At 38.6% G+C, this 21,818-nt stretch overlaps 1 protein-coding gene across 1 annotated transcript; it reads right to left on the reverse strand.

Moving 5' to 3' along the window:
- Positions 1–2,771: 2,771 nt before the first annotated feature.
- On the reverse strand, positions 2,772–8,721 carry LOC113058318 (calcium-activated chloride channel regulator 3A-1-like). Its single transcript, XM_026226092.1, has 14 exons — positions 8,572–8,721; positions 8,188–8,325; positions 7,929–8,079; positions 7,703–7,808; positions 7,449–7,617; positions 6,818–7,048; positions 6,440–6,664; positions 6,162–6,342; positions 5,963–6,069; positions 5,644–5,859; positions 5,145–5,409; positions 4,876–5,040; positions 3,632–3,856; positions 2,772–3,465 (listed from the first exon to the last, which is right to left on the reverse strand). The coding sequence occupies exons 1-14, from the start codon at positions 8,719–8,721 to the stop codon at positions 3,080–3,082; spliced, it is 2,715 nt and encodes a 904-aa protein (XP_026081877.1). The 3' UTR covers positions 2,772–3,079.
- Positions 8,722–21,818: the final 13,097 nt, after the last annotated feature.

Consider the following 21,818-nt stretch of genomic DNA (forward strand, 5'->3'; position numbering starts at 1 on the left):
AATAACAAGTTAATAATAATTATTGCTAAATGCTGGACCTTTCTCATTTCGCTCTGCATGTGGAACCTGCAGATTTATTTTAAACCAAGAATCAACCGAAATGAGAAATGAAAACATTTAGCTTTTTATTTGTATACATTATATTTATTTACTGTTTAATAACAATAGAATGCATATGATCCTCTGTGTAAAGGTCTTCTTTTAATTTTTTACGAGTAGACTGTAGCCTAAGACTATCCTACATTTTGAAATTAACTCACTTCCCGAACACCGTCTCAACAGAAATACCAAAAAGTTCAGAAGGCTAAACCTGAGCATCGAAAAGAAAGCCTTTTTTTTCTTCCCGATGTCTGCCAGGTTCATCCACAGATGTATCTCTGCTACCACCATGGTCCTGCCCATGAAAGAGGCGGCCTGCTTGGTAGCATGGAGAGAGATCTGTGATGCGGCGCAGCTCGGCTACCTGATTAGGAGAAAGGCCCTCACCTCTATCCAGGTCTATTAGCAGATCAGTCCGATATGCTTGAAGCACCACCATCATGTGTAATAAAGCCACAGCCTGAAGAAAACAGCCTCTTTCATTTCTTTTCAATGTCTGTATGGAGATGGCAGAAATGGAAGGCTCACCTGAGCTGGAGGGCTAAGTTCAGAAAGATAACGTTCATCAAGGCGGCCTCACGGTGTCGCCTTGTTAGCGCACTTTCATGGCAAGTCCAACTTTGCCGTGGTGCGATTTATAACCTCCAACAGCTCTACATACGCAGAGCAGGAGGATTGAGAAGGCTCAGCCTCAGATTCTTCCCCATCCTCAAATATTTCCTGCTTTTCCTGGGTAAAAACCCAGCAGAGCACTTACCTCAGTATCAGAAAGTGTTAAAGATATACTGCAAACATCATCCTCCCGAGCTCTCTCTCATCAGCCGCCATTATGAGCGCGAAAGGGATAATCCCACTCTAAACATTCAGACAGATCTTCTGAAATTCTCACAAGCTCATTCTCCTCTGTGCCTCAGCAGCAGCAGTTCCTGAACCTCGGGAAGCAGATGCCCGCCTTTTTTTCAAATTTGTTCCTCAGAGAGAGACGAATGAGAGCGGAGCTTCATCATTGAAAAAACACTCACAGTGCAAGCAGACTGCCTCCTCAAAGGCATCGCGTACGTGCTCTTCACCCAAACAAATGACGCAAAGATTGCGTGTGTTATTGGGTGTCAAATAACGCAGACATGGATGAACACATTGTCTAAACACTTGCTAGAAGTCGCCATGATAGACAGAGAAAGGTTGCTCTTACCAGTTCTTTCAGATGCACGCTTCAAACAGAACAGTCAGTGAAGACGAAGAAGAGAATGACGTGTTCTCCCGGTGACTGTTTATAGTCACGCCGGTAGTGACATCAGAGGCTGTCGCCGGCCAACTCGTTGGTGTTTTTTCAATGTGTGCTTCAGGCACAGGTCACAATGAGGTGTTCCCCATAGCACCCCCTAGAGGACGCAGTTCGAAGTTCCCTTGAAAGGGAATAATTTTGTCTATGGAATGTCATAATGGAATGTAGTAATACTCCAAATGTTTGTCACCATGAGTATGCTTTTCTAAAATGGAAATTATAAAAAAGTTTCTGTGATGGGTAGACTCGGTGGCGATTTAATGCACATGTGTGCATGAATGATACACAGAGTGTGAGAGAGGGGGAAGATAGAGATCTTTTCCAACCTAAACATTTAATTTGAAGATTTGTGATTGCACAAGGAAGACTTTCTCCTGGAAATTTTAAGGGTAATTTGATCTATTCATTGTTTCACCAATTTATCACAGAAGTCATGTTACCTATTTTATTTAAATTACTTTATACATTAGATTATAAATGTGAACACACACATATTGTGATCTCCTGATCTGATATAATTGTTTATTAATTATTGACCTTAAAACCAATTTCTTTTTCACATCTCCCACAGAGTGAGTGAGACAGAAAAAAACCCTTTCCATGGAACGCAACCGGACACCAGATGGGGAAAACCATTCAAATCTACAAAAACATTCCTCACTACATTTTAATAAAGAAAGAAAAAGTCCTAGTGAAAACAAACAAAAAACATCAGACACTGTTAGTCTAAGTCACTTCCCTGCTGGTTATGGACTGATGATGCAAGTAAACCATTTAAAATAATTTTCTGAGGAATAGTTCAACCAAAACAGAGCATCAAAATGAGCTTGCTTCTTAATTGGAACAGATAAAGAGTTGGAGAAACTTGCTCATCACTGGGTCCTCTGCAGTGAATGGGTGTCATCTTAATGAGAGTCCAAACATAATAATAAATAATTCATTCACAATCCAGACAATTACAGTCTATCAATTAACATCTTAAAAAAATGAAAAGCTTCATTTTGGGAGAATTATTACTTTAAGGATTTTGTCAACTTTTCAGGAATCAAAGCAGTAGCTGCTTCATACTGATGCAGTTATTTTGCCATTCATTAATAAATTCAAACACATGTAAATAATGGTCTTCATTCTAATATACATTTTATTAAATAATTAAAAAGAGGAAGCAGATTGTTGGAGCGCATGATCTGTGACTGATGAATGTGAAACATCAACATCACAGTGGCTCCCCCTTATGTTTACATAACTCCATCAATACATACAGCTTGTTTTATATATATATATATATATACATATATATATATATATATATATATATATACACATTCACATGTTGCAAATGATTATGGATTTATCTGCATCATGCAGACTTATGGAAATACAATAAACAAATGAACCAAACAGTGTTTCGAATCACCACAATGCAAATTTAATACAGAAATGTTTTACTGATTTGTTTTTAAAAGTGCTCACATTTAAGATGAAGCTAAATCAGTTGACTGAGAATCATAAATAAAAATTCTATGAGGCAGCATTATTAGACATGTACTTGAAAAAGATTGTCAGAAGCCAAGAAATTATGTCTGAACCAAATAACTGTTTTAAGAAATGTTTTAAAGCTGTTTCACGTATTGTTCAAAGTAGGCTTAAGGCTTGATTTGACATTTGTTTGCATTGTTGATGTCATGTGTTGCTTTAGACAGCAAGATTCCTGCGTCTCACTGCCCATGTGGTCACAGCTACAATAAAGCATATAACCATAATTACCACACACAGAGAGATGACAAGAACTGTTAAATTCACGCCTGGGTTTGATATTCCTGGGGGTTTTGGATCAGGCAGGATCTTTGAAGCTTGAGCAATGTTGGAGGTTTCGGATTTTGCATTTTGTTCATCCTCCGACTGAACCGCAAAGAAGAGTGTGGTCCCATTTTGGATTGGGAAACTGAGATTGAATGAATGTTGTTCAACTGATCCAGCCTCGTGAGGAGAGACGGCAGCTGTGTTCACTACATGACCATTGCTGAAGTTCTTTCGAAGCATATCAAGGTCAAAGCTCCACCTGATCTCATAGGATTTAGCTTGAAGGAAAACAAACAAGCAATGCAGGACAATAAAATATTTAATTATTCTTATTTTTGTAATTATTGATTTAATGATCTTTAAAACAACTTTTATTTTTGTCCATAATGATTTTAAACTGATGAAAAACCTTTCAAATACTGGTACAGTAAGTGCATATTTTACCTGTGCCTTGGTCGAGGTCCTCTCCAGGTGCCGTCCAGCTGAGAATCACAGTGTCCTCCTGGATCTCAGCACTCAGATCTGTGATTCTGTTGGGAGGGAAGTTTGGTGGAGTTGTGCCCGAAAGTTTCACCTCAAAACTCTCTCCGGTGGCTGTTCTGGTGAAGTTTCCCACCTCAAGAGGTTCCTCAGAAACTGGAGGCTTTGGAGGGTTCAGCTGCACTACACCTGAAATTAGACGAACCAGTATATAATACTGTACATCCATGTGTATTTAAATTAATTATTAAATTAAATAATATAACTTGTACTGGAAAGCAGTTAACTGAATGATCAAAATATCAAATAGTGATCAATGATACTTAATTAGGGCTGAGCAAGTTAACGCGTCATTATCAGGTTAACATATTTTCTGATTAATGCACACGAATATTTTATTTTTACGTTTTTTTTATTATTAAAGTCCGTTGCTCACTGGCTCTGAATACACATACAGACAAATCATGGGTCACAGGAGGGGATGTCCCAATCAAATTATTTAGGCTTAGCATCAACAAACCACTGTCCACTGTTTTTTAACAGAAAAATAACAGGGACTGCTAAACGGAGCTTTAGGGGTTAACCATGCTCTGGAACGGTTAAGACTGTCTAGTGTGAGCACACCCTATTTATTCTCCCACATTCTGCACACACAAATCTCTACACGGCCATCATGTGTTGTCCCGTGCCATACTCTTCTGTGATGGTCTTGCGATCTTGCAAGTCTCTAATAGGAAGATGCCTGTTATAATGTTATTATTGAGGCTCTGGACTTTGATCATAACTTGTTTTTATATATAGAACTATATTTGTTTTATATTTAATTTAATTACATTAATGTTATACGTTGAAATTTAGGCTACAATAAATATTTAAACTGCTACTATGTCAAATGAATTATTGTAATAACTGTAAAAAGCACCTTAATTGTTTATAGTGTTTGCGTTATTACATTTTTGTTCATATAGCAGTATGCCTACAATTAAATGAAAAAAGTGCACACTACACTACTTTTGAATGCATTATTAGTTTTGTGCATAACAAAGTGATTCATTGCGATTAATCACAGACAATAATGCGATTAATCATGATTAAAAATGTAATCGTTGCCCAGCACTATATTTAATATGAAAATAAACGTAATTCACTTATGTTAGATTTGTTTGATGTCATTGATATTATTCCAAAATATTGATCTCAGGGTTTACCGTTTACCACATATCCAGGTACGTATGGGGCACTGCTCTTTTTGGTGGAAGCAAATCTGGTTTGTCCACCTTGATTCTTCACTCTTACTTTCAAGCTGCTTCTCCCATTTACAATCTTTGTGAAATATCTGGAATAGATTCCATCACCCTGAAAAGCATCAGCTCCTGTAAAAGATGTATCTCTGATTTATGTGGGCACAATCTGAAGATGTACCTTACTGTTTGTTTATTTATATTTTAAGTTGAGTGCACACTTATGGGTAATTTACCTGCTCCATTGTCCAGGAGTTGTAATGTATGCACGGACCCAGTTTCTGACTCAAGTGTAGCCCACACTTCAGCATTTATTACAGGCCTGTAATTCTGACTAACCTCAGTAAACACTGTCATGGGTTTAGAGCCGTCATTGAACTGCTGGTTCATATGGGTTTTTACAATAATAGGAGGAACATCAGCACGTGCCGCTTGACTCGTTACTGTTATAGTGAAAGCCTGATTTGAGGAGGTTTGGACAGTGTACTTCCAGTCCCCAGGCTACCAAAGACAAGAAAGTAAAAGCAGATCAGTTAGGGTTTGCTGTAAATGTAGTCATCAGTGAAACACTCCTCCTCAGTCTTAGTAGAATTATCCTTTGAAGGTATTTTGATAATGTCTATCTAAAACTCTTAGCCCAGATGACTTTATTGAGTTATGACTACACGTTTACATGTTTATGGTCTGACCTACAGTGTAAAAGTAACAAATAAATTGTGATAAAGGTTGTCTCACCTCTGCAGTTCCTGGAACGTTTAAAGTGACTGCTTTCAGCAATTCATCATGACTCATATTTGTCTGAGTGTAGATTGAGCCACTTGGTGATTGTATGTAAACACTAGGAAAACTTTTTTCATAGATTATTACAAATCTGGTTTTGTTCCCAACAGTCTGATCCACTGATACTGTCCCATTGAACCAACCAGATGTCCTTGCTCCAACACTCTCGAGCTAAGAAAGTGATAAAAATGTATATGATTATAATACTCCTAACATTAATGACACACTCAGGGTAATAAATGTATCATGGGCAATGAGTAAAACCTTGACAAACCTGAACTGGTTCTTTTGTGTAATCTCCCGTTGATAATGTTAGTGAGGCAAACGCATCCATTAACTGGTTGGAGGTCAATTCATCACTGGCATAAATGAATTTTCCTCCTGGAAACATTTTTCCATTGAAAAATCAACTTGTGCTTATTTAATATACTCTGGGACAGATACAGTAAATAATTAATGCTGATAAAACTTACCAGTTTTGTTCGCCATTTCTGTAAGTGCATTAGCTGCACTGTTACTAAAAGCAAGTGTGTGTATAATGGCACCACTTTGTATTGCAGATGGAGCACAATCATCAATGTCGTCTGTTGCCTGACCATCTGTCAGAAAAATTATTTCATCTCCTAATACATCCCCATTGTCCTTTTGAAGTACCTGAAGAAAAATGATCACTGAAATAGAACTATGTACACTTCATACGTCACAAACATAAAACATAAAACAATGCATAATAGTACACTTAATATGGCACCTGTAAGCCTTGCCTAAGGCCCAAACACATGTTTGTTGATCCACTTGCTACTGTTGGCAAAAGTTTGATAAGATTCTCTCTTGTGGTGTCGCTGTCAATAGTAGTCAAAGGGCTCAGTGTTGAAGCAGCAGTACTAAAGGTTACAATTCCAACACTGGCTTGATCCTCAATGTAGATCCGTAGGAATTGTGTGGCAGCCTGTCGCTGTTGAAGAATTCTTGAGCCCTAGAAAATGGATGTAATAGATGAAAATGGATTGGAAAAAAACATACATTTCTTTCAAAATTATTTATCAAATTTATTTTAAAGCATTGGTAACATGAAAAGGTTGTCATGGTAGCTTCTTTGTTTTCAGATGAAGGTAATGTCTGTTATTACTTGCATGCTTCCTGAGACATCAAGGATGAGACAAACGACCCGCTGTGCTCTCTGCACAACTTTGAAAGATGGTGGCGGTGGAGGGGACTGCAGTGGTTTCAGGGAACGAAGTGCGTCTTTATCCACAGAATCCTCAAAAATTACAGTCCATGTCGCTTTGTTGCCACATTTTTTATTTTGCAGGTTTGGGGCTTCATAATTGTGCTCATTTTCACGACAAAATGCAGTCACCTGAACCAGCAACATGAATAAATTATGCAGATTATGCAGTGTTACAGTTTATAGTTTCACTATTTGCTGACACTTGTTCTCTTTTAAGGCCTGTGGTGATTATTAAGTGCTCATCTTTCAGTTAATATGTAGTGATGCTTGTGACCATCAATCTGCCACTTGTTTACAGTGTATGAAGAAAAAGTTATTTTAGTATAATATAGTTATTTTCAGACCATTACATGTGGACATCCTCATGGCTGAATGAGGGCTGGCCCTGAATGACCCCTCTGACCCAGCCCATAAACTTGCATGACTAAAACTATGACTAAAACTCATGTTGTCAACTTAGTTTGATTAAATTAGCTTCTACTAAAAGTAGAAATGTTCATGTGTGAATAAATGTACAGCCAATACTTACAGGATCCAGACTTGGTAAGAACATTATGGAGCTGCCTGTGATTTGATTTCTGTCTGGAAAAAACATACACCTATCGTCAGGTAGTGCAGTTTGTGGATCGATACGGCACGACTGAAGAGATCCTCCCGCAGTAACCTCATAAAACAGACCTTCAATATCTTTGCTACACCTAAATATAAGCAGGAAACCAGTGGTTGAGATCAATTCCAAGGAGAATTTAAACATATGCTATCTTTTTGTTGAAGGTTTATAACCTTGTAGCTTCAATATGACCATTAGAGTGGTAGAATGGCTGTTCTTCACTGTTTTCATCATACACGCCCCATCTCAAATGAGCCCATTCATGCACAAAGACCCTTCCTGAAAATAAACAACAAATAATACAAACTAATAAAATAACTAACTTTAAAATAAACACTCTACTGCATGAATAAACATTTTCAACATCTTACAAAAGTTGAAGGAACATAAACAGTTTACCTCTTGAACCATAAAGCTGAATAAAAGTGTCATTCAGCAGGTATTTTGGGGTAAAATGAATGTAATCCCCCTCCTCTCCACATTCTCCATACTGTTTAGTGTAGGGTTCAACGTTGTTTGCAGAATTATCATTATCAATTTTTATTTGTGCCTGCATTTGACATAGAAACGGTCTGAGAAACATTCTATTGAAGTGAAGTAATATATTTATGAACATTTATATTTGACATGTAAGATAAAATGCCATGATTCTCTGTACCTTTTCAAAGGACTCTGTTCTTGCTTTGATAAAATCCTTACTATTCCACTGAGGTGGGACTAGTATTGTAGCTTCTTTAAAATAGACCATTTCATCCAATGCGTCATAAAGATAATACGATCCTTCAGTGACCATTTCCTGTGAGAATGAAAGTAAATAGGTTTATACAAAATATTTATAATTAAATTAGTTAATTAACAAATATTATCAAAGGAATTATATATATTGCTTTCAGTATTAGGTGTGACCCCCTTTTGCAGCAATAACTGCAGCTAAACGTTTCTTGTAACTCTCTCTCTCTCTATCGCTCTCTCTTTTTTCACAGAAGCCTCTAAAACCATTAAAGTACATAAAGTTGGTTAGACAAAAAAAGGACATATTCACCTTGATTTTATCAATGAGCATGTCATCCTGTGGTACTCTTGAACTGATTGCGATTATAATGTCAACATAACCATTTCCCTCTAGTTTGATTCCAGAGGATGGGGACAACAGGAACATCCATAATAAGACATACACCGATCTTGAATCCATCACTGTGGAGTTTAGATGAGCAGCAACTCCCAAACTTAGTTTTGAACAATGTCAAGTAAAAAATTAACTTCAAACAATAAGGTCATAGATAAGAAGGATCACTTACTGGCATGCACTGATAGTATAAATCAAATTTCTTTCAAGAAATCAGTCATCACAGTGTTATAGGGCAGCATGTTTACTGCACTGTTCCTGCTTCACATTACATTTATTTATTCATTTCTATGCTGTCCTCTCTGTTGATATTGCATAGTGCTTAATTTATAGAAGTTTTTGTCTGTATGGTTAACATTTGTTTCGTGAGTGTGTTTTGTAAGAAATCAACTTTGGCAAGGAACCGCATCCCCACTATAAATGCCTTGCCATAACTAGCCAAACTCAGTTACATTTATTTAATTTACATTTATTACACTTTTATCCAGACTTACCATTGCTATATATGTCAGAGGTCGCACGCCTCTGGAGCAACTAGAGGTTGAGTGTCTTGCTCAGGGAGACATTGGTGCCTCATAGAGGATTCGAACCCAGGTCTCCCGCACCACAGACGTGTGTCTTATCCACTGGGCTAACACCACCCCAACATTTAATATAGGTTACATTTGTCGTCAGACCTTAAATGGTGCAAAATTAATTTAATGTTTTAACAATGATTATTTTAAATGAAAATAAAATGTATGTCATGACTGTCAGTTATTTGTGAACTAAATCTGCTGTAAAATGGTATTGTAACCGTACAGACTTCATTAAAGAATTTGCTGATCTTCTATCTGAGTTAGTGCTAGCTGCAGATAAATTCCTTATTGTTGGTGATTTTAATAGCCATGATGATAATGATAAAAATGCACTGGGATCAGCATTTAGAAATTATTAGCTCTATTGGGGTTATAGGAAAATTGTCAAGTCCTACTCATTGTCAAAATCATACTCTAGATTTAATACAGTCACATATATTGATGTTAAGAGTGTTGAAATTCTTCAGCAAACGATGACATCTCAGATCATTATCTATTCTTGTGGTAACTCCAAATAGCAAAAACTGTCAATTCTACTCCTTGTAACAAGTATGGTAGAACCATCACTTCTACCATAAAAAAAAACAGCTTTGTAAGTTATCTTCCTGATTTATTTCAATTCCTCAGCATATCCAATATCTCAGAAAAACTTAATGATGTAACAGAAACTATGGACTGTCTTTTTTTCCAGCATTTCAGAAACAGTTGCTCATTTAGGCTTAAGGGAGATTAATGAAAACAGTTTGACACCGTGGTATAATGAGCACACTCACATCCTAAAGAGAGCATCCAGGAAAATGGAGACCAGTCCCTCATGTATTTTCTGCCCTATTTATAGTGCCCCTTACCCTTTTGTGTTTGCTGGTTCATGTTAATTCTTACCCATTCTGTCACCCTTATCTCTGTCTGTGGATATGGCTGAGTTTTTGTCCATGTCTCCCTGCCTGGTTGGTCTTGTGCCCTTGTTTTGGCTGGTCCTGTGTAGTTCCCTATTCTCGTCTAGCTGCTTGTTTTAGTAATTTGTTTGTTTTTGCCCTTTTGCTTCTATTTGTAAAATTTATTTAGTTTTTCTAGTCCTGATTCTTGGTTTTGTTTGATTATTCTCCAAGTTGGTTAAATTGATAATAATTCCTTACTTATTTTATTACTTTACTCTTAATTCATTAATTGGTCATATTTTTCCTTGTCTTGGGGTTAATTTGTGTTTTTGTGGAGCTTTGGCCTGCAAAAAGGACAAAGTTGCCGAAGTATTCTGCCAGTTGTTTTCTGAAGCTGTCTCAGTGGCCTTCCCTAGCTGTGGCTGTTTACCGTGTTCCAGTTGTGGTATCTCATGTGCACTTCACTACCCTCTTGTATCAGTCTGTCTTGTCAATAAAACCTTGTTATCTCACACTGAAATTGGGTCCTCCTTCCTAGATCCCTGATACCAATTAGTTAATACATCTTCCTTTCAATGGTAATGGTTAAAAGTAGTCACTTAATTGTTAATTAATAATTGTCTATTAGTTCTAAAGTAATTCCTCTTTAGTCATGCATTAACTAAGAAACAATATTCTAAATGTTACCACTACATTTCTTCAAATCTTTTCTGAAAAAGGAAACAAATTAATTAAAATCTTGGATGGCCTATTCCTATTTACAGTCTTCCTGTTGCCAAATCACAGGTGGTGTTACATTTGAGGTGTGTAAATAGTTTAAATGGTATCTGTGCTATTGAGTCGAAGATAATGCTTGAAATTAAGTGTCCCCGACTAAGCAAGCCAGCGGCGACAAGTGGCAAGGAACCAAAACTCCATCAGTGACAGAATGGAGAAAAAACCTTGGGAGAAACACTGACAAACAGTTATAATCCAATGGCCAGGAAATGCAGCAACCAATCAAAAACAAACAAAAAAAAAAAGGTAAAAAAAAAAAACAAAAAAAAAAAAACTTAAGAACATGTCATGAAAACATAGAAACTAGAGAAAGGTTACAGACTAACAATATTCATCAAAGTGAGTATATGTGTGTGCATCCTGATTGGAAACAGATGGAGTCTGATAATGAGTTCCTATGCTGGGGTTATGGGAAATTGAGTCTGGGTTAGAGTAGCAAGAGTGAGGGGTAGAGATCCAAGAGCAAGAGATCATGACAGGGCAGAGCTACGGACCAACAGAGTGGAGTCAAAGACCACCACCGTGAGCAGACGGGGTTGAAAACCCCCACAGAGGAGTGGATGACCAGGGTGAAGTCCAAACAGTAGCCATTGAGGCCGATGGTGGAGTCGTTGGAGGGTGGAAGAATGGCAGTTTCCACCAGGGGTCTGAATAATAAAGATAGAGCTGATGGAAGAAGAGCCCATGGCATAAACGGAGAGCCAAGGAGCCAAATCGACAATGTGGATCCAGAGGACGATGGCAGAGCTGATGGCTCAGGCAACTGAGGAACAGGAAAGGATCAAAAAGACCTGGGTGGAGCCAGAGTGACAAAGTACCATGGTGTAGCCGAGGGGAGCGAGGAGACCAACCGAGCCAAAGGTATGAAGGGACGAGGTGAAGCCAAAGGAGTATAGTTCCAAAGCATAGACAGGTGAATGACCGACCAAGGTGGAGTCATAGGGACAAGTGAGCCCAGCAGAACTGGTGGAGATGAAAGAACCAGGAGCCAAGGTGGAGCCGGGTTGAAGGGCCAAGGTGGAGTCCTGGTCTTGGAGGCTGGAGGCAGAGACCGTGGAGCCTCCAACAATGATTTAGCTGGAGACTGCAAATCCACACATCTACCTCACACAAAGGATGAACTAGGGACAGACAGGAAGCAGCGAAAGTGATGTAGAGGAAGAGAAGTAGCTGAGGAGAAGAGGTGGGATGGAATTCAGGACAGGCGGAAAGTTCATAAATGTCCTCCTTGGCCATAACAGGACAGACAGAGACTTCATGAGTGGCTTGCTTGGACGTTGCTGGACAAAAACATAAACATAAACAATCTCCTGACTGTGGTAGGGTAGACAGGTGGTTCATGAGTGGGAATCACTGCCTTGAGAGGAGCCAAATCAGATTTATCCCAATATGATTTATGCGACTTTGCTTGTCTGAAAGCACTCACAAAGCTGCTGGATCTGAGTATTGCTGAATATACTATTACACAGGAGGCATGAACGGAATTGGAGATTCATCTGCAGGCTTTACAGGGAAGACAAAAGAATAATCCAATAAACAGGTAATGGCCAGGGCAGGCAGCAAACAATCAAAAACGAGGTAAACAGTTCAAGGTCAAAAACACAAAGGCAGGGCAAACCAAGGAAACACAGGAACTAGGGAAAGTTTACAGGCTAAGAATATTCAGCAAAGTGAGTGTTTGTGAGTGCATCTTTTATAGTCCTCCTGATTGGAACAGGTGTATTCCAACAATGAGTTGGTGATAAAGTCACTGACCAAATTCTTCAGTTCCTTCTTTCGTGCCCTTGACAGCTTGGGGTGGACATCCAGGTTAGGGTTAGGCTGGTTTTGGGTGAAGACAGCAAGGTTCTCGGGGTGCACCATCCACTTTTTAAAGATTTTTGTGTGGTAGATCTGCTCCACCCTCCTTCATCCTGGCTTTCTGACTTAGTACGTGACTGACTCCACATGTTCAGTGGTAGTGTAGAGACTCTGCCAGGTGGCAAGGAACTTGGATGTGGTGGTAGGGACCAGGATCATGACCATGACATGATACGCAGGCTGGAATCCCTCGCTTAGGAAGGCTGGTCATACTCTGTTTTGAACAAGTAAAAAATGTAAATGTAAAAGTAAAAATTAACTTCAAATATTAAAGCCAAAGATAACAAGGATAATTTACTGGCATGCACTGATAGTATCAATCAAATTTCTATTAGGCAAGAATCAGTAAAAAACATGTCATCACAGTGTTATAGGGCAGCATGTTTGCACTATTCCTGTTTTGCATTACATTTATTTATTCATTTCTATGCTGTCCTCTCTGTTGATATTGCATAATACATTTTTATTGATGTTTTTATCTGTATGGTAAACATGAGCGTGTTTTGTAAGAAATCAATTTCAGCAAGGAACCGCATCCCCACTATAAATGCATTGTCATAACTAGCCAACTCATTTAAAAAAAGTTCATGATTTTATTAGTACAGAATGTGTATCTGTTTCCCTCATTATATATCATATTACCATTGAGTAAATTATTCCTGTATGTAAACCAATGAACGAGACAAAGACAAAAAACAGGGAACCCATTAGTAACTAATAAAGTATAATTCTGCAGGAATTACTGAGAGCCTGAAACGCTATTCCAAAGTGAAACTTTAGTGTACCCATTAGCACAAACATTTAAGAAGCAAAAGTTAAACATTTAAATAAAGCAAGCTTCATGGGACACGCCATTCACTTTTTAAGGATGTTTACGTGGTAGATCTGCTCCGACCTCCTTCATCCTGGCTTTCTGACTAAGCAAGTGACCGGCTCCACATGTTCAGTGATAATGTAGAGACCCTGCCATGTGGCAAGGAACTTGGAATGTGGTGATGGGGGCAGGCTGAAATTCCCTTGCTTGGGCAGGCCAGTCGTAGCTACTCCATTTTGAATAATGTCAAGTTAAAAATTAACTTCAAATAATAAGGTCATAGATAAGAAGGATCATTTACTGGCATGCACTGATAGTATCAATCAAATTTGTTTCTGGAAATAATCAGGAAAAAAACATGTCATCACAGTGTTATAAGGCAGCATGTTTACTGCACTATTCCTGTTTTGCTTTACATTTATTTATTCATTTCTATGCTGTCCTTTCTGTTGATATTGCATAATGCATAATTCTATAGATGTTTTTGTCTGTAGAGTAAACATTTCTTTTTTGAGGTTGTTTTGGAAGAAATCAACTTCAGCAAAGGACCGCATCCCCACTATAAATGCCTTGACATTACTAGCCACCTCATCTAATATAACATTATTAGGCCAGTTATTATTATTTCTAAATGCAATAAAATGCAAAAAAAAAAAAAAACATGATGTTTCCTCTATATAGCCAAGGTACCACAAGCTCTATAATTATAGCTGATATCCTGCACAGCCCAGAGTTTAAACTGATAAGTGTGTGCTGTCATATTATTAGAAGAAAAAAAACAGTGCAAATCACTATTGAATTCCCACCAAACTATTTTTTCAAGCAGTATTTGCACTGTAAACCTTTTTTATTTATATAAAGTGTGGATGAACTTAAACTGTATGGCTATACTGTGGTTCCTGTAGGCTTTGCGTGCGTTCGCGGGGTCGGGGGGCCTCTATGTCCATTTTGCTTGAGGCTCCCAAATTCCTTCAAACGGCTAAGGAGTTTGTCTGTTTCTTTTACTGATTATTTCCGGGTTAAATCATGATTTAAACAGATACAGCACATTCATATGCAATCGCTTTAGCAATAATGCATTCAAACAAATGTAATCTTACAGTGCTACTACATTATCAGTAGGCTATCTGATTTTGAAATCTTGAAAAAATTCATCGATCTGTTTAGATAAAATAACTGACAAAAATGTACTGTTATAATAACTGTTATTTTAAAATTTGCACAGCAGAAAGCAGCAATTAAAGATTTAATGCATACAATGTTATTAGTTTGGCATGTGATAGGGAAAAAAGTTTACACACAATAGCCTAAGCCACTTTGAAACTCTCCTGTTATTTTTATTTTAATTTATTTATCAATTTTTTTTTTATAGGCTACGTTATGAACATAACATTTCAAACATACTGAAATACTTTATCCATGGAGTGAAGGCGAGTGGTGTTTCTGGTATCAGTGCGCGTGGAGCTGATGCTCTGAGCGCGGAGGGGAAGTTGTTTCCGCTCACCGACTCTGCTGCGAGTGAGAGAGATGTTTCACCCGACGAAATGAAGATGACCGTAGCAGCACAAGCACAGTATATTCGCCAAAAGCAACCGGCTGCACCAATGGTCGTTGCTCGGCTCGCCAAGCTTTACTTGTAGATTGCATGGCAGTAAATAATACAATGATATGACTATGCAGGCAATACAGATATTTAATAAAAACATTAAAAACAAGCAGTGCTGTAACATAACCCATTAAAAAACGCATGCCAGGTCTACACCAGACACAAGTGGCGTGATCCGACAAAATACGACAGAACCCAGTGATGGATACACTGGACACGATCCCCATCAGTTAACTGATGCCTTGTTCTGTTTATGATAAAATGTTCTGGCTCTGCGTTCAGATGATTTGACACTATAGTGAGATGTCATCAAGTTTAGACACACTTTGAGTGCAGTGGGGCACGGATGACAACTCTCAAGTCCGATGTAGACATAGACAGTGACTGCTCTATTTACAAAGAAGTTATATTAGAAAAAAAACAAAAAAAAAACTAAACAGCGGCATAACGAGATGGAAATATAGATTAGAAACTATATTTAAACTTGCTCTGTCCTCCGTCCATGACACTGACTCACTGCGGACCTGTCAGTTTAAATCTGAACAGCTCTTAACGCCGAGTGGATGGTTAGATGCATGATGGTATTTTATTTAGGGTCATATGCTATCGCCAAGCACTAAAAGCAAGTAAAGAAGGCTCCCTTTAATATCACTTAAGTTGAGATGGACACTTAATACAATACATTATTAACAGAAACATGAAATATTGTACACACATCTAAAAACTTTTTTTTTTTTGCTGTGGGACAAAGTGAGACTAGCCTCCAATCAAATGCCATGTATGCAGATATTATGTTTATATAATTGGATCAATGCAAATAACACAATTGATGTTTTGGAACTTTTGATATTTATTGCCCCTCAACAGGCCACTACTGGGCAAAATTAAATTAAGCAATATACCAAAAAGAAATAACAAATATATACACTCTTTGTAGTGCAAACAAAACAAACAAAAAAAAAAAATTACTGAAAAAATACTTTATTTCAAGTAGAACAGTGTAACAATATTAGGTGCTTTCAATGTAACTGGAAAGTGCAATGTATAGCAAAACGAAGGATATAAACAGGTAGGTAATACATAAAAAATAAAAAAATACATCTCCATAAAATAAATCTCGTACTCTGGACATTGACAATCTTACTTCAAAAGGCTGCAGCCAGCCAACAAATAAATTATGCTCTTTAAGCAATGTACCAAAAATGTATTAAAAAAATTAATAAATACACTCTTTTTAGTGCAAAACTGCAAATGTAAAAAGATGCAACACAACTTTAGACATACTGTATCCAACTTTAGCTCCTGAACATTCATTCATTCATCTATACATCCATGCATTCATTATTCTATCCATTCATCTATCCATCCATCATTCTATCCTCCCCATCCATCATTCTATTCTCTCCATCCATCCATCCATCCATCCATCCATCCATCATTCTATTCTCCCTATTCGCCCAAGCTACCCTATCTAGCTATCCATACACCCATTCTTGTCATTGAACCAGTGGTTGTATCTCAAAACCAAAAGCTTCTCAAACTTCTGGTCAGAGAATCAAGACTAGCTTCCCCAGGCTAAAACGTCTCTCTACTGGGGCACTGGATGGAGTGGCTGCGTTATAACGGAGTGCAATTTTCTTTATCAGTGCAAAACCATTAAGAGAGTCTATCCCTTGTTCTCCTGATTTTAAATAGTCTGCCACTTGACATTCAGCAGTAGCAGAGGTGTCCTACTCATCCTCAAAGGAAAAGAACTCATCCTCTATGGCAGAGTCTGTGCTGAGGTGGCGTGTTGGTGGGTTGGTACCTGCTTGCTGGTCTTCCTGGACAATTTTCCGACACTCTTCCAGCAGACTTGCCTTGGCCTTGTCCTTCCTGTCCTGTGTCTACAGCCAACGCAATTTGAACTTGGGCAAAGTCACAGCAGCCAAGACAGCACACTCGCTCTCCAGCACCTCTGCAAATCTTGTCTTGATTGCCTGAAATGATACATAAGAATGCAACTATATATTATATTATTATAATAATATTATATTATCTGAGAGAGAGAGAGAGAGAGAGAGAGAGATCATTATAGACCATTATGAACATATTTATTGATGTTTAATTTTACATTAGCCTATATTTCCCTATATGCCTATTCATTACTTTACAACAAGGCTTTAAAGGTCCATCATCTGTAATCATAATGTATCATAACTGAACTAACTAAAGGCTAGGATAGAATAGAATAGAGTTTCTTTTCCCATTAATTTATTGGGTAATGTGTTGAAGATCTAAAATAAATTAAAGTTCTTGCTGTGACAATTGCCTCTGGAAGGTCAGTTAGGATGTGCAGGCCACTCTTCAGTTGCAGGGTCTTGAATATCAATGTCTCCAACGTGGGTAGGAGTGTGCCATGGAAACATTGATCTTCTCCCTGAAGAATGTCTAAAGCAACTGTAAGTGGCTTCATGACCATACAGTATTCCCTAATGAACTGGTGTTCTCGTTCTGTGATGGCTGTCAATCCAAACTTGGATGAGATGGTGTTCAGCTCAACTATAGGAATCCCAGATATACGAGCCAGGGCATCATAAAATGAGTTCCATCTTGTGGTGCATGGGACTAACGGCTTCTTAGAAATGTCATCATGCACAGTCTCTGCAGCCACCGTTGACCTACTAGCCTTATTCCACAACCCTGTGCATTTTGTGATGGCACTTCTGTAAACAGGTTTTGTTCCCGGGTGTTGACAGTAACCACTTGTCAATATCAGTGCATGATACCAGGTTTAGGGTGTGTGACACACATCTCTGATGTGGCGGCAACGTGATCACAGTATCATCTTCATCACCACCATCATCATCATCAAAAACAACACGGGTCTGCAAGGCCTCACTGATGTCAGTAAATGTCACCTCATCATCCTCATCATCATCCTCATCATCCCGCTCCATCTGATAAATTTTGAAAGCCTTTACAAAATTTGAGCCATTATCTGTGACTGTTGTGGTGACTTCGAATGATATCCCATATTAGGAGTAGATATGATCAAGCTCCGTTGCAATTTTGTCGTATGTATGGCGTCCCTTGAACCTCCTGCATGCCAGGGCTGCCTTACCTCGCTCCATGCTTTGCGGATTTATCCAATGCGCTGTTATGCCTAGATAGCTCTTGTTACATGCAGTCCATATGTCTGCTGTGGTAGACACATATTCTAATTTCTCAAACGTTTGTTTGAGCTCCACATTCATTTGAGAATATTGGGCGTCTTTATAGTTTTAAAACGTCTTTTTGACTGGTATTTTGGCAACTAGTGCCCTGAATGAGTCCGACTCAACTGTAGATAATGGCAGCATATCCTCCACTACATACCCGGCTACCAGTTTGTTCAGTTCGGTCTGAGACAAAATGTTTGGTGGGGCCTTAAAATCAAACTTCTGTTGCTTAGGTTTTGTGGCACTGTATCCTTCTCCTTCGGTGGCCATGGCCACTAATTTCGTGGAAGCATGCAACGTTGAAAGATGTTTGAGTAAGTTTCAATTACTTGACACTGACGTGGATAGGCACTTTTGCCCAGGGCATAATGTGCATTTCACGATTACATTCGTTCCTTTAATTTCTTGAAGGAAAAAGTAATGTCTATACTTCCATTTAGAGAAGGCTACTTTTGGATTATTTGGGCTCGTCGCCATACTTGTCTCTCTTTGACTGATTGGCTTGTGTTCCTAGTGTGTCCTGTCCTGTCCGACTATGCGTTATGATGGGTCGTTCGCAATTCATGAGCGTTAGTGATGATGGATCGACTCGTTCGCGAATGAGCTTTTGATGAGTCCTTCGCGATTTGCGATTGGCTTACAATGAAATTTTACTCTATCTCAGCCAATCTTCAGCATTTATGGGCTTGTCTCGTGCTCTGCCCACTAACCTAGGAAGAACAGTAAAAAAAAGTATTTGCCTCTCGCTCAGAGATCTAGTTGGTCTGATGAAAAAAAAAACAGCTTCATCATTTATAGTAACGCGCCGCCTTTTTTGGCAGCAACGGTAACGGCGTTATTAAGATGAGAAGAGTAATCAATTAGATTACTCGTTACTGGAAAAAGTAATGCCGTTAGTAACCGTAAATGCCGTAGTAAATGCCGTTATTCCCATCACTGATAAAGAGATGCTACCTAGCATTCGGGAGATCTTCTCACAGAGAATATCTCGGCTTTGTTTCTCTCTGAAATAAAGTTTATCTTCCGGAAATAAAACCCAGAGACTGTGTGATTCATCTGATCCATGGCAGACGAAAATACACTAAATTTGGTGCCCGAACAGGGACTGGAAAGGAGCAGCAGAGTGGACAATCGCTTTTGAGCTGACTGATGAGTAACACAAAGTGGTGGCCACCATAGAATAAGGTAAGCGTTTTTGCTTATATAATTAGTGTGTGTTGTTGACCGGTCAGTTCTGAGCGGTAAGGTCACTTAAAATCTGCTCTTCCAAATTTAGAACTAAAGAAATAAATAAAAATGGGGGGTTTTGTTTCCAGAAGAAAAACTGCATGCACATATTTGGTTTACTGAAAGGTCATTGATAGGTGGCCTAATTTTAATTTGGATAGTGTAAGCAGAAATACATTGCATGCAATGGTCTGTGTCCATTGTAGACTGGGCCTAAAAGGGACAGCAATACAACAGCAATGAACCAGATGTAGTATAGAAAGCGCGGAAAAGTCTTTTGGCTACCGCACTGTATATGTAGTAAGATACAGAGGTCTGAAACGGGAAGGCAGAAATCCTGCAGGTACTGCTTTTTTAATGTGTTGAAAAAGTGCATCAAGAGCGAGTAGAGCTGACAGTTCACTCAGAAGGAGTGTAGAGTACTCGGTATTTATGTATGTTTTAATGTAAGTGTCTGTGTGACTGGCTGTGTTTGTGTGAGAAAATAGACTCAATATATGGTGGAGCAAGAGGTGCTCTCCGCTCCTGGACCATCACTCGGGTGTGATTAGGTTACAGAGACGGGCGTGGCTGGTGTTAAGAAATGATGAGTGCTGCAGCCCCAAAACAATAAAGTGAATTATATAAATGTTGTTTTAGAGAAAAAAATAAAATAAAAAATGTTCCAAGAAATGGAGTGTGCAGAATATAAAAATAATAATATATTAATTAAAATAAGATATGCATTTATTATTTAATAACTTGTCTTAATAGATAAATTTAAAAGATGCACGTGCATAAAACTTTTTATCTAATATGTGAAGACATCTAAAATTTGTATCTTGTTATCCCTTGGACACAGTATGAAAATTAATCCATTACAGAGTTTCAGAGATTGGGCTTGAGTTAAAAAATAAAAAAATAAAAAAATAAATAACTTGTGCAGTGCAATGCGGAATGAGAGCAAGATTGGGTGACCAAGTTAATAGACGTTTTGATTCAAAAGCCATAGGCATTTTACAATAGGAAGTGAACTAGTTGCTTAAATATTTAAATTAAATTATTTTATTTACAATAATAGGAATTATTTTATGTTGGTTAGGAATAATTAATTCACTAATACCAGATTATTCTGAATCATGTATGCAAATTTAGAAGAAAAAATATGATTGAAGTCTTTATTTTACCATATGCATGTCATGCTGTTATAAAAGGAAGGTTTATTTTGTTTTATTGCAGTATACTTAGATAATAAAGGTAGCTGATTTCTGCGTTTTGCAAAGAAAAAAAAATGCTTGCTATTTTCCTGCAATTAAGAACGTGCTTTACTAACATAGAATAAGAGAACTGCTGTTTTCAACCAGATAATTTTGTTTTTACTAAGGGACTACTGAAATGTCATGCTGTCTAGTTTCTATTTCCCTGGGTGTCCACTAGTGGGCTCACTTCCCCTTAGGCACTTCACCGTAGGCACTAGAATTCCTCTAGTCTGGTCCTGTCTTCACAGTAATTGCACTCCTGTTAATTGCACCAGGTGCAGGCACTCTAGTGTCATTAGTCTCCCTATATATTTCAGTCTTTTCCTGTTGTTTGTATGGAGTCCGTACCCTTCGTGTATGCAGCATTCTCGTCATCCGAGATTCCCCTTCGTCTTTTCGTATTCCGAGTTTCTCCTTATCTTCTCGTCCTCCGAGTTCCCTTTACTGTTCCCTCCTTGTTTATTTGTTCGTTTATTTTTGGACTGTCTGTTTGGTTTTGACCCTGGCTGGTATTTTGACAACGATTTTTTACCCTTTGTGTGAATAAATACCTGCAATTGGATCTTGCTATCTCCCTGTGTCACTCTGGGTACACGATCATCACACAAGGACTCCATCCAAAAGAGATCCAGCGGTATGTCTATTTATATTTCCTCCCCAGTCACCGAGCGGGTGAGGAATGGTTTTGAGGGTACCCGCCTGGTCGTGTTCCATGGAACCTGGGGAGGTCGCACAGGAGTGAGTGGTCGAGAGGAGGTCCAGCATCGCTCTTCACTGTGGCCCCCCGTCAACCCTGGGTTCCGATAGGAACCGCCGTCTCCCCATTGTGGACAGAGAGGGAAGAGGAGGCGCAAGTCTGCCGAGCCAGCGCCGCTGCACAAGATGGCCGCCAGCTCAGCGCTCCGAGGCAAGATGGCTGCCAGCCCACTGCCACAGAACAAAATGGTCGCCGGCCCAGCACCACTGCCCAGGATGGCCGCAGGTC

Source organism: Carassius auratus, chromosome 40 (genome assembly GCF_003368295.1).
Source record: "Carassius auratus strain Wakin chromosome 40, ASM336829v1, whole genome shotgun sequence".
Classification (NCBI taxonomy): Eukaryota; Metazoa; Chordata; class Actinopteri; order Cypriniformes; family Cyprinidae; genus Carassius; species Carassius auratus.